The sequence below is a fragment of the Vitis riparia genome, chromosome 4, assembly GCF_004353265.1.
Source record: "Vitis riparia cultivar Riparia Gloire de Montpellier isolate 1030 chromosome 4, EGFV_Vit.rip_1.0, whole genome shotgun sequence".
NCBI lineage: Eukaryota > Viridiplantae > Streptophyta > Magnoliopsida > Vitales > Vitaceae > Vitis > Vitis riparia.
In genome coordinates, this window is record NC_048434.1 from 9,883,561 (window position 1) to 9,905,960 (window position 22,400).

The window sequence follows — 22,400 nt, forward strand, 5'->3', positions numbered from 1 at the left end:
AGGGGCAAATAGGGACAAATGCGTAGTTCAGCTAGTAGTGATATAATGACGTTATTGGAGGCACTACATGCACAAAATTCAATCAAAGTTTTAAGCCAACCTCATTCAAGAGCCTTGAACCAGCACCCACTCCTAGCATTCAATGGAAAAAAATTAAAAGTATAGTGCAAAGGAACCAAATTTACATGAAATGCCTTCTTTATCTATCAAAATAGTGTACATTTCCTCTGTTCTGCTCAACCAGATCATGAAACTCACATTCAAAACTCGGGCTTCAAGGCATTCATTGTCAAACTGAAGATAATTAGGTATCACCCAAAACTGGTCTTCTCATTCATAGGTGACCTATCTAGTCCTTGTCTTCATGATTTTGACTTTTGAAGCCTTCCTCTCCATTTTCTCTCTCTTCTTGCGAGTCTTCTCATCTTCCGTGGCTCCCTGTGGAACATAATTCACACAAGTAACTAACTATAACAACCATATATTATGCTTTGCCTAGCCTCCAAATGACATAAAAGAAGAATAAGGGTGACAGGTACCTCCGAACTTTGTGACAAAAGTCCCCTGGTGAGACCAAAAATCTTATAGCCTCCAAATGCTGGTATCTGGAAAGCAGCAGGTAAGAAAGTTTAGTTGTGCACCTACTGTCCCACCTTTTCACTTTAGCAACTCATCTGCAATCTCTCTAATAAACCATTTTTTCTTTATCTGTATCTTTTTTTTTTTTTTCCCCTTTTTTAATGACAAATAGAAGATAACATGCATCATACACATTGGCACAATTTATCAATCTGCAAATATTTTTACATACATACGTAAAAATGTGCAGTTGTTCAATGGCATGCATGGAACTAGACCAAAAAACACAATTCAACGACTGAACTCAGAAGGTTTCGCCATATTGATTATTTGATCAAGCAATGCTCACCATGACGTAGCAACACCTAATAAATCAACACTAATGAGTCAAATCTGTTCTAAGATACCAGCAATTTTAAAAGGATGATTTTCCCATCTTTTATTACCATCCATATCTCTCCAAGAAAAGAAAGAGCAATTGGGCAATAATGTTATGATATATAAAAAGCTACCCTTGCCCTTCGTACTTGGCTTAAGTGGCAAGGGGTTGGGGTGGTCATGTGGTACACACACATGTGCGCGCGCGCGCGCGAAAGACCACTAATTTGATTTTTAGATATAATAAGATTGGGCCACCATCACATTTAAGATGAGAATTTTCTTTCTTGTGGTAGCAATAATATTAATAATAAAATCAATATAATCAGGGTTCAAGACCATCAAGACTTTTATTTCTCAGAAAACCAAACTACTCAAGGACCACTAGATGATGTCAAGTGGATGGCTCAAACCAAATACAATGGAAGGATTAACATGCTTCAAATGATAACAATTTTTATTATAAATCAATCCTTTCCCTCTTCTGAATTTCATCTATATTTTAATAATCTCTTTCATCAAGAAATTCCAAAGCTTAACATTTATACATGTTCTCCATTACTTGACCTTCAATCCACATGCATGACTACAAGGTGCCATCATGTGCATTGTGAGTGCATGTTTCCAAACAAAAATCAGGAATGGATCTTACCACCAGATACGTGTACCAAAACTTTTCAGAGATGATGGACATGATTTGCACAAAGCTTGTAATGTAGATTACATCATGTAAATAACTGCAAGACAACCAACTCAGAAGTAAGATTTGGTTTTATAGAATACATGAAAAATTAACAGTTTGTATTGATAGAAAACAATTATAACGCTGACAGAAGACTAAAGAATATATATTTAACTATGTTGAATAAATGCCTAATATGGAAAATGAACCCCATCACTCATGTGAACAGTAGATTAGAGAATACATACTGAACTATGCAATGTTGAATAAGCCTAATAGGGAAAATTAACCTAATCATTCATGTGAACTTGGAACCCCAGGACATGAGGGGAAAATACTACAAAAAGTACCCAGTTTTAGTATTTTAAATCAATTCATGACAGGGTTTTCCCAGAATTTTGGAATTGCAAAGTAGTAGAATCCAATTTATCTAGGAAAGGAAAACTAGATCTCAACCAAAGATTGATATCCAAAAAACAAAATAGAGTTAAAAAACTATCTCAAACAATCACTACCTTTTTCCATATCATATCAAACCAAAGATGGAAAAAGTCTCCACTTGCCTAAGAACAGTTCTAGAAAATTTATTATAGAACTCCTTTTATTTGTTGAAGGAAATGCTTAGCAGCAGCTGCTGCTCCAGCAATTTGTTTCTGGATGAGCTTAGAGACTGAATCTGATCAGGCAATAGCATTACAGCAAAAGCCTAGTTTATAATGAACTTCAATAAGGTAATTGGGTAGTCTGATGTCATTCAAATAAGAGTATAGAACATGGTTTCCATTGAGATTATCCAAGGTTTCTCTGTGATGGAAATTTAAAATGTAGGAAAAAAATCCACCATCAAATTATAACTACTTTGAAGAACATGAACTCAAAAGAAAGAATTAATTTCACCTACAGGTAGGGAAGAATGGGGTAATAATAGCTAACCACATTAATAACCTCAGAGAAAGAAGAAGCAACAAGAACCAAGAATTAGATTCCCTGGAAGAAAGTTATACACATTTTGATCCCGTTTCAGAACTTGGGCTGTGAAAAAACATGAGATCAGGCTGCCAATTAACATGTATGTCATTTTCTTGATTTACATACATATCTGAGATGGTTAGTTTCCATATTCCTCTCATTTCACCAAGAGATGAACTCAAGAAGAGTTTGCCAGAAAAAGGACAAGTCTTCTTCACAAGGCATATCTGAGCAAGAGAGAACTATGGTTTCAAGTATAAACATCCACTATAGTCTATAGTATAAGTAAAGCCTAAAACCAATGCCACTACATATCAAAGATAGAGAAGAAACTCATGTATAATCTAAGTTCACAAAAAATTAGAAAATATCAGCTTCAGTTTTAAATGATCATAACTATCAAGCCTGCATTTTAAGCCAAGATAATCCAGGAAAGTTGACAATGCACTTAGCATATAGTTTTCCAAATTTATAGATGCAGAGGGAATCATACATGTAACCTAACAGCAAGGCAACTCAACCACATTAAAAAGTTGCAGTAGTTTAATTAGAAATAAGACTAGAAGGCAAGAATGTGATCGACTTTCTATGGCAAGCACCTGGATGTTATTCAATAATTCATGTTAGACCAACTTTATATTGGTCACAAGGATGAGAAAAAAATTATCACACAAATATAATGGCAACTATCAGATGTCTCATACCGCTTGGACATTAATAAATAAAATTTGAACAGAGAAATATATAAATTTACTTCCATGATGCCAATTATTGACTTGCAATTTTGTAGAAGATGCTTTAGCCATTCAGCTATAACTTCATGACAAAACCAATCATGAAATTCAAAGTAACTGTTTTTAAATGATATCAACATTTGATAGGATCCTTATGAACATTTATTTATCTAAATATGCTACTAACAAAATGCTAGGCTACTAGTTATACAAGGAATTATTTCCAACAATCCGTGGCTGATGTGGTTGTGAAATATAAATAACAACTACAATCTGCAGTAATGGATTTGACATTAAAGTCAACCCAATCTCATTTGACTTTGTCAGAATAAATTGAGTCCCATATGACTCTGAATCCATTATCATGAACAACATTTGAAACCATGGATCAGATTAATGTTTCAGTACTAATTCCCTTCCAAGGATCATGAAAAATGTCACCTAAACTCAAGTTTGAAACCAAGTATTCCTATACTTAAAGTTCAGGACTAAAAGACAACAAAAAGCACATTTTCCTTGGACAATTCTAAAATCCAAATATCCTATCGATGCATGTGTGCACGTGCATGAGTTAGGAACGCAATAGGAGATTCAAGCTATTGACTGGTGCTCTGGCATAGATTTCATCAACCTTGATGAGATGCTATTAGACATCCTTTGGCACTTTGCACAAGTGTCATACCCCTCAACCAAATATGACAATGTGCAAGTACTGTACCATGCATTCAATGGACACATCCATATAAGAACCAGCAAAAACTTCTAACGGCATCAGCTCAATGTGGCTTCAGAATATAGCATCTAAAATGACCTTGGTGGTTAAACAATCTGAAAAGGAACACAAAATAATGAATTGGATTCATGTACCCGCTTGCACAATTGAGCAAAATATCCGGCTTCCACAATTCTAACATCCAGCATGATAGGTTCTATTCTGAACAAACTAACAGCAGAAAGATTCTAAATCTTGATCCTTCCTTAGTGTGTGTGTGCAGAAACTTGATCATCAAATTTGTCCCCTATTCCATGCTCTAGCAAGCACAATACCCATGATTTTTTTTCAAAAGCTTCATTTTTTTAAGCTAGCAACAATGATGATTCACATTAACAATGGTCCTCATGAAATACCAACATAGGGAAGGCATAAAAAGCATAAAAAATTTGAAAGAATCAAATAGAGAATAACAGGAGGAAGACATACCCACAAACTCCACCAGTACTCATGTCAAATCCTCCATCCAAAAGCTCCCCATCATCATGATAGGCAGGTTTTGCCATTGAGGCAAGTTGCCGATAGGGGATCACATAGGCTGCAGTGGTCAACAACAGGCCAATCCAATGCTTCCAGGTGAAGGTGGAATAGAAGAACAGCATCCTCACCAACACATATATAACCTATATGATCACAATTCAAGCCATAAACATAATGCCTTAAAACAAAAACAGACCTAGATGATACAACATAAGGAATAACAAGTAAATTAAATTAAGGAGCAAAATGCAAACTATTCAACAGAATTATGCCCAGTCCTAATTACAGGGATAGCAAACAATTGAAGTTTTAAGGCCACAAGGAGAGTCCTAAGGGCTTAGCCATGGAAGGTTCCTCGATTATCAAAAAAAAAAAAAAAAAAGGGGCCATGTGACCCAACATAGTTCATCTTGGCGGTAAACTCTAGATGAAAACCTTTATGTTACCATTTTGACAAAAGTCACGAATAAAGCTCATTATTTTCCACCCAACCCTACTATCATTTCAATAAGGAACCTAACACACTTCATCTGCAATGCATGGAAACAGAGTAGAAATAAAAAATCCATATAGGCAGTAATAGTGATATTATTAATTTTGGCAGTAGCACCACAATGAACATAGAAATTGTATAACAAGCCAACACCCCAACCCACCAAAAGAAAGAGGAATCATCTTAGAATTTGGTTTGCTTTCAGAGAAAACATAAGAACATAAGCAAAATCACAACTTTGAATCTTGGGTTCTCCCCTTTTACTGTTGAAAATGGTTTCCCAATTCCGGGAACTGCGAAAACAAAAAATTCCGCCCACTGGAGCTTAATACCTCTTTTTAGCCCAATTTAATTGATTTTATTTTCTATTTTTTCCTGAACATTCAACAAATTGTTTTCCTTTTACTCCGTTTTCCAAGGTTGCCGAGAAAACATAAGGAAATTTTATGTATTTTTCATTGCCTGGGCGGAGAAACCAAATTCCTCACTGACTTGTGCCAAATATAGCAAACAATTTGAAGTAATTAAACTGAAAGCAAACCAACGAAACATAAAAACATAAAAATTAAATAATTTTTTTTTTCTTCTTATTCTCAGTTTTCTCAGAGACCAAACATATGAACTAGGAGTAGATAGGGAAATGATAAGAAGAGAAAGCGTACATTACAGGCGATGATGAGGCGAAGAAGCTTAGTCATGTGGCGACTGTTCTCCTCCTTACGCTTCTTGGCGCCTTGGTTCGCCATGCCTCTTTACCTACAATTCCCGAATCTGCGGTGCGTAGCTGTAAACCCTAACACCAGTTCGTTCAACAGATACAAGGACTGATACGAGCAGATTGGAAATGATGGAGAATATCAAATACCTCCCTATGGGGTTTGATCGTATTGGACGATGGAATTCAACAAGAATATCAATTATCAAATACCTCCCTATGGGGGTTGTTTGGTTTGTTAGGGTACCTTTTCTTCGATCAAGAATGGGAATTTCCTTGCACCGATTTATGATAACCTTTCTTTTTTTTTTTTTTTTTTGAAAATACCAACAAAAAATTAATTACTAGAAAAAACGCCTAATTAATAAAATCGTTCAATATTTATCATTTTATTTAAAAAAAATTCTAATATTTAAGATATGAGTTATATTTTAAAATTTTAAAATAATTTTTAAAGGTTATTGTCTTTTGAAGGTAAGTCAAAATCAAACAGATTTTAAATTCTATTTTTAAAATTGTCCTTACATAACTTCTTCACTTTGCAATTGGGTCCCTCATGATTTTTATAGAATTAATCTATACTATATATAAAAGAACAAAATGTTTGTGCATCTATTGATTTTTTGCCATCTATTGCATCAAAACAAATTTATAACCTAATTCAATTAGGTTAAAGTAATTCTTGTTTAATCAAAAAGGGTTTTTAGCAAAAGTTACGATAGTAACCGTTTTAGGTGTCTGTGATGGATTTCTAAAAATTAAGACTTGAATGAGGGAAGGAAAAAAAATGATTGTGATAAAGTTAAATTGGATTAAAAATTTGTGATAAAAAAAAAATCAAAATAACAATAATTTGAAATTAGGAAGAATAATAAAATGTAAAATAAGAAAAATTAATAAGACAAAGAAATTCTCGGAGTTAGGATTTTCTAAAAAACAATCTTTATGGTGAATAAGTATTAGGATCTATTTTCCATTAAGTTAGATTAAAAACTTAAATTCTCATATAACTGATTTTAAATTTAGCTTTAAGTCTAGAACTAATTTATCTTCAAATTAGGTTATTTAATCCAAGAGATCAATTTAGCAAAAAAGGTTTTTAACAAAAGTTATGATGGTAACGATTTTAGGTGTCGTCCATTGGGATGGATTGTTTTTTATAATTAAGGCTTCAATGAGGGGGAGAAAAGAAATGATTGTTATTAAGTGAAATCGGATTGAAAATTCATGATAAAAAAAAATCAAAATAACAATAATTTCAAATTGGGAAAAACAATAAAATGTAAAATAAAAAAATTAATATGACAAAGAAATTCCTGGAGTTAGGATTTTTCTAGAAAACAATCTTTAGGGTGAATAGGTATTAGGATCTATTTTTCATCAAGTTATATTAAAAACTTAAATTCTCATCTAAACTAATTTTAAATTTAGGTTTAAGTCTAGATCTAATTTTTCTTCAAATTAGGCTATTTAATCCAAGAGATCAATTTAAATTATATATTCAATTCATTTTAAATTATCTTCCAATGATTCATATAATGCAACTATTTGATCTAATCAAATCTAGCTTTAAGAATTTAATGAATCTACCTAGTTTGCAATGTAATAGTCATTCAAGATAATTTGAATAAAAAAATCCTCAAAATTTAATTAATCAATCAATTTGATCAAATTACCTTTATAATTAAAGCTCATTTATCTAATTCATCATAGAACTTGCCTCTAGATCCTCTTTCATTCGAGAAAAACAAGAATTAGCCACTCATGCTTGGAGATTTGATCTCATAAGACATATTTGACTAGTGAGAAAATGAGAAAAAATGAAGGAAAATAGAGAATTTTATTAATAGAGAGAATCTAGAAAATTCTACAATCAAAAGTGTTCTAAATTTTTTTTTAATGAGAGATTCAAGTTTTTATTTATATGCCAAGGATAAGTGGACAATTGACATCATCTAAGAGGTCTTCCAAAACCTTCTCAATTCAATAATCTGGAGTTTAGCAAAAATTCACCATTTCACGTGATTTTGAGTCATTTCGCACGAAGACTTTCATTTTGCACGATCGTGCAAAATTCAGTGGAGTAGCAGCAATAATAAGGAGCTTTCTAGAAGATTTTCCATGGTTGTGCAAATTTCACATGCTCATGCAAAATCATTTTAGACATCCTCCTTAGCCTGCAACACAAATTCCTCATTTGGTCTAATTCGCATAGTCATGTGAAATTTTTGCATGATCATGCGAATTTGCAACATATGGTTTTTGAGTTTCTCTTTGTCATTTCTTCTATATTCTTCTTTTGATTCCAAGCTAACTACCTCCAATCAACCCAAATCTCAATCCAAACCAATTCCATTAGTTATTTCATTATGCATTTGGATCATTATCAATATTATTTGCCTTCTTCAAGTCAGTTCATATTTTTTGTCACTTAATTGATCAAAATCATACCTTGAAATAATTTCAAACCTCACAAAAATCATTAATAACTTTTGTAAGGGCAACAACATATTAATTGAACATTTTAAGCATAGTTACTACTCAAAAGATGTGAAATGCACGACAATTGTTATCTATAATATGTTTTTTTAGTAGTAATCATTCCCCCTAACCAACATATTACTAGTCCCTTAGCAATGGTATGACAAAAAGAATGAAAAATAATACTAAAAAAAAGAAATCATAAGTCACTTAAGTAAATCATTTTGAAAATATCTTTAAAATTTCCATAGCATAAATGGTTGATAAGCAAGCATACCCTACTCTCCATAAGTATCAACAAAATCCTAGCTTATTTACTATCTCTAATAGAAAGAATATCATGTAAATTAAAGTATCAAAGACATATCCAACTTCATTCCCGAAACAATCTTTTCAAACAAATCTTGAGTATAATTAAGTTAGTCCTTGAATATAATACTCAAAACTAATCCTCCCCCCAACCTAGCTCAACTCAAGCAACAAAAACCACTTTCTCATAGGTCAAGAAAGCATCTATCTTTATTTATTATTATTTTTTTCAAATGACTAATTGTAAAAGTGCAATGCTAAAGGTATCTTCAAGTATTTTGATCTATTTTGAACCCATCATATTGCCATCCCTATGTGGACATAAGGATGAGGTCTCGTATTGTAAGACATTTTTCACTGACTCTATATTGACTGGACATCAGATTTATTTTGGATATATCATGATGCAACACATGATTGCGTGTTGTGAGAGTAGCACTTGAATTCATCCTTATGGACACTTTTCTCACGAAGATGTTCAAGGAGGTTAGGATTAATATATCTAAAGAGCATAATATTGATGTTTTGAGCATTTACAATTGTGGAAATTGGTGGTCCAAAATTGATTGATCACATAAGCAAAGTTAGTTGATTAACTAATTGAAAGTGTGAGCTGGCACACCTATTTGCTTAGCATTTTTTTTTCATGTACTCATGTATAAAAGTGTGAAAAAAAATGAGTTTTCTAAATTGCAGAAAAGAAGTGAGAGGATTTCAAAGAGTGAGTCTTCTTCATTATACTATAGTGAGAGCTTGATGATTCTTATAGATTCTTGAAGGTGCAAAATGGTTCAATCTTAGTGGATTTTTTTCAAATGATCTTGATATATGAATGTAAGATTCAATCTTGGATCTGAATCACGTAAATCTTGTTTGTTTTGTTTTGATTTATAGTATTGTTTTCTTTTGATTTCTAGGATTGTTTTCTTTATCTTCTTGGATTGGTGTTTGATCTCAATTCATTAAGGAACTTGGATAAAAATTCAACATCTGGTATTGTAGCCAAATTAAGAACAAAGAAAGAAAAATGTGGGCTATAAAGTATGATATTAAGAAGTTCAATGACATAAATGACTTTAGGTTGTGGAAAATGAAGGTGGAAGCCATCTTGATTCAATAAGGGGTTGAAAAGGCTTTATTGCTTGATAACGATCTTCTAGAGAGCATGATGGAAAAGGAAAGACGAGAATTTCAAAGAAAGGCTTATAGTTGGACCATATTAAGTCTTTCTAATTAAGTACTGAGAAAAATATCTCATGAGAAAACTTTTGCTGCGGTTTGGAAAAAACTGAAAGAACTGTACAATACCTGAGCTTTACTAAATCTCAATTATCTTAAGGAATATTTATATGGTTTCAAGACTGAAAAATCCAAACCAATTGATGATGCCTTAGATGAGTTTAATAAATTAGTGTTAGATTTAGAGAGTTTGGATATCATGGTGGAGGATGAAATAAGGTAATCATTCTCTTAAACTTTTTACCTAAATCTTTGAAGCATTTTAAAGAAATCTTGAAATATGGCAGAGATGCCATTACATTTGATGATGTTCAAAATGCCTTAAATGCTAAGGTGTTGGATATGAAGTCCTCTGAAAAAATCAACAATGGTGAAAGTTTAACTGCTAGAGGAAGACCTCAGAACAAAAATAACAATGGAAAAGGAGGAAAATCTAGTTCAAAATCAAAGTCCAAAGGCAAGAAAAATTATAAGAATGTCAAGTGCTACTATTGCAACAATATAAGAAGAATCTATCTGGATAGACAAGAAGAAGAAAAGACTCAAGCACAAGGGAGTGTTGCCATTATAGATGATGGTTATGATAGTGTAGAGGTACTCACTGTTACATTGAGTCAAGATCATAAAGAATGGGTCTTAGACTTGGGTTACACCTATCATATTGTCCAAGAAGAATAGTTTTCATCTTATCAAGAAGTTAATGGTGGAAAGGTGCTGCTGGGAAACAACATGAGTTGTAGCGTGGCTAGAATTGGCACAATGGCTATTAACATGTTTGATGGAATGACAAGAACTCTCAGAGATGTCAGACATGTACTAAACCTAAAAAGAAATCTAATATCTCTTAGAACTTTGGATGAATTAGGTTATAACTTTAAAGAAGAAAATGGGAAATTAACAATTTCAAAAAGTGCCATGGTTGTCATGAAGGGTCAGAAGAGAAATGGCTTGTATATCCTAGAAGGTCACACATCAAAAGTTTTAGTGGGATCAGTGTTAAGAACTGAAACTAATAAAAAAATTCTTTGGCATAAAAGACTTGGTCACTTAAGTGATCGAGGTCTAAAAGGACTACACAAACAAGGCATATTATGTGGAGATAACATTAGCAAGATTGTATTTATCAATGTTGTATTCTTGGCAAGCAACACAGGTTGACATTCAAAGTTGCAATACACAAGTCAAAGGATGTACTGAAATATGTGCATTCAGATTTATGGGAGTCTTTAAGAGCTTCTACTCATGGTGGAAACAAGTACTTTCTATCCTTGATTGATGGTTACTCTAGAAAAGTTTGACCATACTTGTTAAAAACTAAAGATGAACATACTGTCTTAATAAAGATTAGGGAGTGGAAGGCTTTAGTTGAAAATCAAAATGATGAAAGAGTAAAGGTGTTAAAGGCAGATAATGGGCTAGAGTATTGCAATAATGAATTTGAAATGTTTTATAAAAATCAAGGTATCTTAAGACACAAAACAGTAAGGAAAACACCTCAACAAAATGGCTTAGTAGAGATGATGAATATGACATTCTTAGATAGAGTAATGTGTATGTTGTATAGTTCTGGTTTACCTAAACATTTTTGGGGTGAAGCTTTAATGACAACTTGCTATTTAGTATATGAAGCTCCATCTAATGCTATAGATTGTAAAACTCCAGAAGAGCTTTTGCATGGAAATCCTTCTAACTATGATCACCTTAGAATCTTTGGGTGCACAACTTATGTTCACCAAAGTGAAGGAGAATTAAAACTAAGGTCAATAAAATGCATCTACTTAGGTTGTCCAGAGGGTGTTAAAAGGTTACAGGCTATGGAATAAGGGATCTCCGGGTGTTAAAATAATAATAAGTCGTGATATTGTGTTTGATGAAAATGAAATGCTTTCTATGAGGACTAACACTACAGGTATAAAGGAAGATTCTAAAAATAGAAGCTTGACAGTTGATAAAGACCATTTTGAGTTTAAGGTGGAGTTATCATCTCAAGATGGTCATGATCAACAAAAAAATTTAGCACATGGTGGCCTAGAGATAGAAGATACTGAGGTGATAGGTTCAAATGTTGAAGGTGGTGTAGGAACCAACTCACAAGAAGTTGGTTTTGATTATCTTTTGTCAAGGAATAGGGCTAAGAGGAACATAAAACCCTCGAATAGGTTTGGTTTTGCATATCTGATTGCCTATGTTTTATTGACTGAATGGAGTATGAAGAGAGTGAGCCATTCTCTTACCAAGAAGCTATAAACAACAAGGAATCAATAAAATGGCTCACATCAATGACTAAAGAATTTGAATCCTTATAGAAAAATCAGACCTGGGCGCTTGTAGAAAGAAAGCCAAATCAAAAGGTAGAAAGTTGTAAATGGATATTCAAGCGAAAGTAGGGTGCCACTAAGAATGAACCCATAAGGTTCAAAGCTAGATTACTGGCTCAAGGGTATACTTAGAGAGAGAGCATTGAGTACACTAAAGTATTCTCTCCAATGGTGAAACATACCTCAATTAGAGTATTGATGTCCATTGTAGCTCAATTTGATTGGGAATTGGAGCAACTAGATGTTAAAATTGCCTTTTTACATGGAGACTTAGAAGAAAAAATTCTAATGACTCAGCCTGAAGGTTTAAAGAGCCAAAAAAGGAACATCTAGTGTGTTTACTTAAAAAATCATTATATGGATTGAAACAATCCCTAAGATAGCGGAATAAAATGTTTGACACCTTTATACTAAAGATTATTTCAAAAAGAGCAATTATGATGGTTGCTTCTATTACAAGAAGTTACAAGAAAGTTTGATGATGTTTTTTCTAATATATGTCGATGATATGTTATTGGCTTGCAAAGAGAAGTCACAAATTCAAAAGTCGAAGAGGATTCTAAAGTCAAAATTTGATATGATGGATCTTGGGAATGCACAAAGACTACTCGACATGGAAATTGTAAGAAACATAGAGGATTGTGCTTTATTCTTGTCACAAAAGGGATACTTAGAAAAGGTTTTGAAGAGGTTTTCCATGGAGAATTCAAAACCTGTAAGTATACTATTAGTAGGACATTTTAGATTGTCAATGACACATGTCCTCAATCCAAAGTTTAAAGGAAAGATATGAATTATGTTCCATATGCTAATGCTATAGGGTCACTCATGTATGCAATGGTGTGCTCACAACCATATATTGCTCATTCAATAAGTGTTTTGAGTAAGTTTATGGCTAACCCGGGTAGAAAACATTGGAATGAAGTTGCTAAGATATGTAAGAGGATCTCTTAGGTAGGATTGAAGTTTGGATATTCTAAAAAGGGTGTTTGTATCATAGGTTATGTGGATTCAGATTATGCAAGGGATCTTGATAAGAGAAGGTTGTCCAACTATAATCAATAGCGGCACTTTCAACCACTGAAGTTGAATATATAGCAGCTACTGAAGCCCTGAAAGAATCTCTCTAGTTGCAAGGACTTGTCAAGGAGCTTGGAGTACTAAATAATATAGTGAAAATATTTTTAGATAGTCAAAGTGCAATTCAGTGGTGTAAAAATCTCGTGTTTCATGAAAATACCAAACATGTCGATGTTAGATATCACTTCATTAGAGAAAAGAAGTGAGAAGATTTCAAAGTGTGAGTCTTTTTCACTATACTATAGTGAGAGTTTGATGATTCTCAAAGATTCTTGAGGGTGTAAAATCGTTCAATCTTAGTGGATTTTTGGAGGTTATCTTGATCCATGGATGTAAGATTCAATCTTGGATCTAAACCACGTAAATCCTGCGTTTTGTTTTGATTTGATTTCTAGTATTAGTTTCTTTATCTTCTTGGATTGATGTTCAATCTCAATTCATTGAGGAACTTAAATAAAAACTCAACAACAATACTTACAATACTCTCTATGGGTCACATGAAGTTTGAGAAGCCAACAGATGGCTCTAAGATTAGAAAGGTGGATAGAGTAGTGGCACCTCCACCTTTTAGGTTAGAGGAGTATCGGATTTGAAGAAATGGAGGGAAGTGATGGTCAAGATAACTAGGGTATTGATGGTCAGCAAGGTGGCCAGGAAGTTGGCCCTAAGTTTGAGATACCCCCACTTCAAACTGAGCGCTCAAACAGAGGTAGAGCATTTTGTTGAGGGCGTTTTTTCTGGGCCCATGTGTACCGAGTCCATCTACTCAAAGGCACCTCATATTATGCCTACTTATACCAAGCCAACATACACTGAGATCCCACAGCCGTAGGCCCCTCCTGTTGATACTATTATTATTTACTATACTATATTACATATTAATATAATAATATTTTCTAAGATAATATAGTTGATATATCTATTTATAAATATTATTTATTGATGAATATCATATTATTAACAAAATTATTGGTATATTATGTCTTTTTATATATTATTTTAATTAATTTTAAATTATTCATAAATTATTTAAAATAAATAATTTATCATTAAACTACCTTTTTTTAATAATGAATATATGAAAACAACTCTAAAAGTTCATCTAGTTAAAAAATAGTTACCTTCTTGAATGATTGTTAATAAAATGAAATTTTAAAATGATAAAAATAAAAAATAAAAAATAATTTATTTAAAGAAACTAAAGGACATTCTTATACTCTTCTTGTTTATTGCACTATATTATATATTAATATAATCGTATTTTATGAGATAATATATTTGATATATCCATTTTTAAATATTTTTTATTGATGAATATCATAATATTAACTTAATTATTGGTATATTATGTCATTTTAGATATTATTTTAATTAATTTTAAATTACTCATAAATTCTTTGAAATAAACAATTTATTATTAAACCAATTTTTTTAATAATGAATATATGAAAACAAGTCTAAAATCTCATTTAGTTAAAAATAATTACCTTCACGAATGATTGTTAATAATAAATAAAATGAGATTTTAATATTCTTATTAAAAAAGTCATTGGCAGGTCAAAGAGATATAATGCAAATCATTACTAATTATTAAAAATAAATAATTCCAATTTATCTTCAAATGTTAAATTATTAATATTTTACAAATGAGATATTCAAAATTACCTTTAATGAATTTATTTGAAACATAGATTTAGAGAGAAAAAAAAGAGTCAAATGCTTATTAAAAATTAAATTCATATGTTAGTTTTTATTCAACAAAATGATAATAAATTTATTATTTAGAAATGATAAAAAAAACTATTGATATTTTATAGATGTTGTAATTATCATAATAAATTTTTAGTTTAAAAATTATTTTAAATAATAATGAGTAGAAAACTAAAAGTTTGACTATAAAAAATAAATTCATATCTAAGTTTCAATTTTTTATCTAATATAATAACAACACATTTATTATTAGAAAAAAAAAATCATTTTTAAATATCAAATTATTGATATTTTAGCATCTCTTCAAAATGATGGTGACCGCAAAAAAAAAAAAAAAAAAAAAAAAAGTTTACATCACTAAAAAAAGTAAATGTAGATAGTATTAAAATAAGAGATTTAATTGTGAAATCCACATCACATATACCTCTACATGCATGACATGTTTTGTACTATTAGTAGATTGGATGAAAAATATCCCAAATTTATAAATTTAATATTTTATATTTTTGATATAAATATTTTTAATATTTTAATTATTTATAGGTGTGTTTTAAAAATAAATGTTTAATTGAATATATTTTAAAATTTAATTTTTTTTTAAAAAAAGTAATAGTAATTTTTATATGACATACTATTAGAAGCGCCAAATCGAAGGAAGAAGAAACAGCAATGGCCACCCACCACATTTTCAAACGCATTCTTCTTCATCCTCCCTCCACATCCGTCCGATTCAAAACCACCTCAGTCCAATATGTAGCCTCCAGAGCCAGAGATCCCACATTCGAGAAGCTCATGGACAACTACAAAAACCTACTCAAAGTCATCGCCGTTCAAGACCTCATCCTTGCAAACCCTAAAAACCCCACTGTCTCCCTCCAATTCCTCTCCAATCTCTCCCAAAAACTCCACCTCAACCGCGGTGCTGCCTCCTTCCTCCGCAAATACCCCCATATTTTCCACATTTTCTATGACCCATCCAAGTCCCTGCCCTTCTGCAAATTGACTGACGCCGCAATCAAAATTGCCCGCCTAGAAGCGGCTGCAATACGCGGTTCGATGCCCATTGTGGTGGACCGGTTGGTTCGGCTGCTGTCCATGTCCACGGTGGCGAGATCGTTGCCGCTTCGAGCGATTTTCAAGGTTTGGAGGGAGCTTGGCCTTCCTGATGATTTCGAGGACTCGGTAATATTGCAAAACCCCCATCTTTTTAAGCTTTGTGATGGCAATGAACCGAATACTCATTTGTTGAAGCTTGTAAGTGTAATTCCTAGTGGTAATTTGAGGGCTGCAGTTGAGAATTGGAGGATTATGGAGTGTTGTAAGGAGGATTGTGGTTCTAGTGTTGATCCACTCGAACTTCGGTTTAGTTTCAAGCATGGGTTTCCTCCGGGAATGAGGTTGGGGAAGAACTTTAAGGCCAAGGTTAAGGAGTGGCAGAGGCTGCCGTATGTGGGGCCGTATGAGGAAATGGGGGAGAAGAAGAAGTCTAAGTCTGGAATCATGGGGTTGGAGAAACGGGCAGTTGCAATTGTTCATGAATTTTTGAGTTTGACAGTGGAGAAGACGGTGGAAGTGGAGAAGATTAGTCATTTTAGGAAATGGTTTGGGATTGATTTGAATATAAGGGATTTGTTTTTGGACCACCCTGGGATGTTTTATTTGTCAACCAAGGGAAAGAGGCATACGGTTTTTTTGAGAGAAGCTTATGAAAGGGGTTGTTTGATTGATCCAAATCCTGTGTATGATGCTAGGAGGAAGCTTCTTGATCTTGTTGTTTTGGGACGCCATGGATTATTTTCCAGTGATTCAACACTCCAGGACATGGATAGTTGTGAGGAGGGTAAGTTGCAAGAGGAGGGCGGCAACGGTTGAAGTCATGATGACATCTTACATGTGACTGGGAGTTACAATTGTAAATTGTGGATGAAGTTTTCAGATTGGGAAAGGCCCCAGCCTCAGGATACTCAATTGCAGGAAGAAGGTTGAAATTTATACTAAAATGAAGTTAGAAAAGCCAAATGAAGAAGGTTCAATGGAAATGTGTGATTGTCCAAACACGTATGGATGGTTTTATGTATGTTTGTTGGCAATGGCAAGGTTGTGACATTAGATGGTAACTTAAATCTCTTGCCAAGGGAAAACCTTAATTTGTTTACAGTTTCTTTTGGGCTAAAGGTGTTGAAGATGGAGGATACACAATTCCTTTGAAAGAATTAACTACCAGATGTTTGTACCATCTTGAATTGAGCATTTAAACTAACCAGGCTAACAAGGCTTTTCCATTGGTTGTTGAATGTATGAAACAAGAACTACTGATGATGTAAAAATGTGGTGGTGGAAACAGAAAGCAGTAGTAAGATTCTTCACAGGCCTCTCTGTCTGGAACCATTCTTTATCAGATGCTCCAGAGTTAAGCACCTTCTCAACTGAGTACTGTGATGAATTGAAGTGAGGCCTTGGGAGAAAATGGGTCTTGATCCAGGGCAACTTGAGGAGATTAATAGAGGAAGTTCATATCCATAAAGGCAATGCCGTTGTGTTGTTTCTCTTGGTTCCAATGTTGAAGGGGGTGGGAATGATTTTTCTTGAATTAATGGGCCTACCTAAGACTCTGAAAAGGTCTTCTTGGTTTCTGTGGTGATGCTCAAGGATGAACAATGAAGATAGGGGATTTCATTTTTAACAGTCTCATGGCTATTAATTCTCCAATATGATGGTTTTCAGATTTATCCTCTTAAAAATATTTGATTTGTGAGGTTGTAAAAATTGGTGACATAAGCTTGGAGGTGAGACTGGATTTCAATTTAAATACTTAATTCTTCTTGTCTTTGATACATGCATGAATGCATGCATACATATATATATATACAAATTTCATATTTTGCTAATGTTGAATTGTACGGTTGTTATAGCCTAATTGACAATTCAGTGTGTATATATATAGTTAGGAAAATTATCCCTTCAATCATGGGATTTATAGTGTCCCTTCAATCATGGGAATTATAGGTTTGACTTTTCTAAATTAGTTTTTTTCTTGGAATAGTATATATATTGTTGTGTACAAATTATTTTGTTAAACGAGAAATCATTATTCTCTTATTTTTCTTGTTAGCTAATATAATTTTAGGCACAAATAAATTTTTATGGATAAAAGAAGATTTTTGTAACAAATTTTATTTTTATGGTAAAAAGGAATTTTTTATAGATGAAATTTGTACTCATGATAAAATATTATATTTAACCACATCATATATTCATGGCAGATATTTTTCATAAGATTATCAGTTTGAGTAAAACTTAGAAACCTGAATAAGGTAGAGAAAAATAAATTTTGTATTTTCTTTTATTTATTTTCTTCTTTCTCTCTCTCTCTCTAGATATATATATATATATAAATCATTCAAATTGGTTAAATGTTGACAAGACAAAAAAATTTCACTAGTGGGAGCCTGACCATCTCGTTCCCTTTCCCTCCACAATTAGATCTCCTCTTTTCTTTCACTCTCTATTATATCTCGTTCTCTCTCTAGGGTTTCAAGTTTAATGTTTGTTTGGTTGCTGAGAAAATTGCAACCTAATAAAAAAAATACAAAAAAAAAGGCGAAAAATGAATTGTTCGAGTTCTCTTAGCAGATTCTAGGGCTCAGCTAGCTTCCTAACTATTCCATCGATTTTTCATGTTGATTTTTCAGTAACCAAACAGATTCTGTTCAAGAAAATCTCAATTGCATGCATATGTTAGTTTTTTCTTTTGGCTCTTGTTCTTGTTTGGTACTATTAATTTGTCTACAAAGTAAAATTAGGGTTTTGTGCTCTTTGTTTGGTTGCTGAGAAATTGTAAGAAACAGAAATGAAAATTTAGGGCTGACTTGGTATATTCTCTTGTATATAATAAACATTGGTTCATTCATCCAATTTTTATAATGAGGATCCCCATCTGTGGTTTTTGTGTTTGTTCTGTTCTTTCAATCATGGTTGTTTGAGATTTTCTATTTTTCAAATTCTCTACTTCTAATAAGATGATGAATGATTTGCAGTTGCTAGGTGCATTGATCTGAACTCTACAGTCCAGGTCGGGTACTCTCTTTTGGGTGTGGGCCGGACTCTAGTTGGGTATTTTTGGCATTCCAAATTGAAGAAACAAAAATTTGGGTCTTGTCCTAATAGCAATTGTAAGCATTTTAAACAAGTAAAAATGGAATTGAACTTTTATTTTTAAACCCAGATTAACCCATTTGAGAAGCCTAAGGATGCTTTCTTTGCTAAATTTTGTTTTGCCTCAAGGTTTTAGACTTTAGTAGCCTAAGGTGAGTTCATTTTGTGTCCAGTGAGTAATTATTGTTGGAGCAGAGCACATTGAATGGTAGTGTCAGCCGTGATCTGCATGGATGCATGTTGAATGATGATGTCTTCACTAATATGAATTGCATGTACCTTTTGTTTTTTGCTCTTCATGTTAAGAAAAAGTGGTCCATTGGCTTGCCTGTGGATGGGAGAACTTTCCAGTTACATTACATGTTTATTGATTTATTCTTTTTAACTGATTTTATCCTATTACTGATATGTGTACTCTCTAAGAACTAAAAAAAAGCACTGTCATACTCTTCCGCACCTCGACTAAAACCACGGATGGGGCCCTGAAGTTAACGATCAGGTAAACCTTCAGTGCTTCTGAGGAATTCGAACTGGTGATCATTGGGGAGCAAACCCAAGGTCAGACCAACTGAGTTACCCCTCAGGGTTTAGATAAGATTGATCATTAACATTTTAAAATCTCATTCTTACCTAAAGACATGGTTTTATTTTCCCATGGAACAATCAGAAAGTTAAGTGGTGTTGGATTTTCGACTGTTTGTATTTTCTCCTAGATCCTTCTCTGGGAATACATGCACTTTTCCTCTTATGTTGATTTTGTTTGGTTAGTTCTTTTTTATGTGTTTTTTTTTTTTTTTTTTTGGAGCTTAAATAGTGAAGTGATTTTGTTGGCTTACTTGGTACCCTTTTGGTATGCGGTGCACCAAACAAAAGCTGTGTTGCCTGTGTGGTGTATATGTTGAACTTTGAGTGTAAGAAGAGTTCTTGATGAAGACTATTAGTCCAGGAAGAAACAAAATAGTTAAAATTGTTGCTAGACATGCGAAACTATGATCCCATATGACCTTACAAAAGAAAGTATGAACAATTTGGACATCTAATGGAGATTTGAGTTGTTCATTTGGTAAAGCTTGAAGCATGTTGCCTCTAGTCATGTCTAGAGGCATATATTGTCCATCATTGCTAGATATTGAAAGTGTAGTTTCTAATTGTAAAAGACTGAAGGAACAAATAAAATTGTAAAGACTCTAGCTTCTACTATAATTGGTTGCTTTACATCGCTCTTTCCACTACTATTTAGTATGGAGTAAGAACCCCTTCCAAGGTTATTTTGATGAATTCCATTTTATCTTGCATGACTTCTATTGCTATCACTTTTATTAGAAATGCTTTACAAGTCTGTTTATTCAATTTGTTTTTCGGGTGTTTGGATCTCTTATCAAGTTATAGCTCAAAATTATTACTAGATTTTTAAAAAATAATATAATTTTTTGTTAAATGTTGGATATAGGTTTTTGGTTCAAGTACAAAAAATAATAGAATATATCTTATATTTTTAAAATTAATATTTTATTTTAAAATATATTATAGATACTTGAAATAATTAAGGATATTTATGTAAAAAATGAATTAAAAACATGAAAAAAGATAAATTCATGAATATGAGGATTATTATTTCAACCCTTTTAACCAGTTAATTCTAAAATATAATCATTTCAAGCCTTTAACAACATTAGATCAACCTTCAACTAGGTTAAGCTCAATCACTCATGGCTCCATGTCCCTATAGTAGCCTTAAGAATGATTTCCAAGCATTGCAAATAGAGTAGGATGGATCACGCTCATCTCGATCTCCCCTTTGCAACAACTCCAAAACAGCCTTAGAATGCATTTTTGCAGAGTGTGTAGCTCATTGCACCCCTTTTGAGCATCTTCATTTTTGTTTTGCATGGCCATTTGAATTAGTCTCCGCCTAAGATTCGCACAAATGTAGTTGTCGTGTGGTTTCGTATGGGCATTCGAAATTGCATAGGTCAATTTTGCATGAGTTTACAGTCAAGTCACTGATTCACAAGGGGTTTTGAAAGTGCATTCGAGCTTCATTCAGAACCACCATTCTCCTTCCTTCTTCACCTGACATACCGTCCATCCACCGGGCTGCTTCCCATGGATGAATTCACTGTATTTTCATCTAATTCCTAGCTGCCAATGGTGCCAAATGACCTTCCAAAGGTCTCTCACGCCAGTCATGTCATGATTCCAATTGCCTTGAAAATAGAACTAAAACTACACTAGAAGCACGACAAAAGAAGATTAGTATCAAAACTAGAGCCCAGCAACAAAAATGATATATTCTTACAACACAAAATTTCCCATAAAGGAATAGGAAAATCACATAAGAAAATGCACTTTTGCATTGTAATCAGTCTACTCACTTGGAAACATAAGGTAGCGGACCCTTTTTGAGTGAAACTGGTTTTCAACATATCACTATTAAAAACATAAAAGAGAGGAATGAGTCAAACTTCACTCCTCAAACTTCAGTGTTTGATGCAAAGACAATAAATTAAAAAAGTTCAAACTCTAGAGGATCATTATACAAACCCACATAAAAATTCCTCACCCTTGCCTTCTGAAATTGGAGAAACTTCAATGTCTATTTTGATTTTGAATAATGAACAAGAGTCCAACTAAAAGAAGAAAAGAAGTATGGAGAGAAGGTATTTTAGTGACAAGGGTGTATATGTATGATTTTCATGCATACAAACATCAATTAATTATTAGTTTTTAAATTTATAGAGGTGTCAAAATAAGGGTACTTATCGTTGCAATAAAAAAAATGTTAATTAGTCTTCTCGTGTAAAATAAAATATATTTTAATTGCTTAAAATTTAAGAAATAAAAGGTTGATAATATGTTTTCCATTATTTTCATATATTTTATACCTTTGTGGACTTGCATTTTTATTGTGTATTCCTATTCAAAAGTGAGATTTTATTTTTATTTGTGAAAAAATCGATTTTTAAAAAAAATAGAGTTACAACTTATTTTAGTTTATTTTTTTAGGGAAAACAAAATATATATATATATATATATATATATATATATATATATATATATATATATAACTATGTGAATACTTATTTAAAAAAAACAAGTTTATGAAAAAAATTAGATTTTAAGGTCAAGTTACTTATTGGAAAGGTATAGTGACATATTGCAGTACCCTTCATTCCTCTAATTAGTCATGAATACCAAGAAAAGAAAGACGGATTTTGGGTCTTCAACCTTATCCCATTTTTCCTTTTTTAAAATACCTATATTTAGCTCAATCCTAAAGGAAAAAAAAATGTAATTTTAATCCAG

At 32.6% G+C, this 22,400-nt stretch overlaps 2 protein-coding genes across 2 annotated transcripts; one reads left to right on the forward strand and one right to left on the reverse strand.

Moving 5' to 3' along the window:
- Positions 1–11: 11 nt before the first annotated feature.
- Positions 12–5,979, reverse strand: LOC117912055 (transmembrane protein 208 homolog). The gene is made up of 5 exons (XM_034826491.1): positions 5,750–5,979; positions 4,544–4,737; positions 1,610–1,694; positions 540–605; positions 12–438 (listed from the first exon to the last, which is right to left on the reverse strand). Exons 1-5 carry the CDS (start codon positions 5,831–5,833, stop codon positions 346–348), a joined length of 522 nt encoding a protein of 173 aa, XP_034682382.1. The 5' UTR covers positions 5,834–5,979; the 3' UTR covers positions 12–345.
- A 9,629-nt stretch (positions 5,980–15,608) lies between these two features.
- Positions 15,609–17,766, forward strand: LOC117913222 (protein ROOT PRIMORDIUM DEFECTIVE 1-like). The gene has a single exon (XM_034828184.1). It carries the CDS (start codon positions 15,609–15,611, stop codon positions 16,809–16,811), a length of 1,203 nt encoding a protein of 400 aa, XP_034684075.1. The 3' UTR covers positions 16,812–17,766.
- Positions 17,767–22,400: the final 4,634 nt, after the last annotated feature.

Bases quoted from the DNA above. Each gene is read 5' to 3' on its own strand.
- LOC117912055 (XM_034826491.1), bottom strand. From the start codon at position 5,833: ATGGCGAACCAAGGCGCCAAGAAGCGTAAGGAGGAGAACAGTCGCCAC. The intron at 4,738-5,749 runs GTACGCTTTCTC...GTGATCATATAG, and splicing joins GCCTCATCATCGCCTGTAAT to GTTATATATGTGTTGGTGAG. The intron at 606-1,609 runs GTAAGATCCATT...GCTGCTTTCCAG, and splicing joins TTTGGTACACGTATCTGGTG to ATACCAGCATTTGGAGGCTA.
- LOC117913222 (XM_034828184.1), top strand. From the start codon at position 15,609: ATGGCCACCCACCACATTTTCAAACGCATTCTTCTTCATCCTCCCTCC.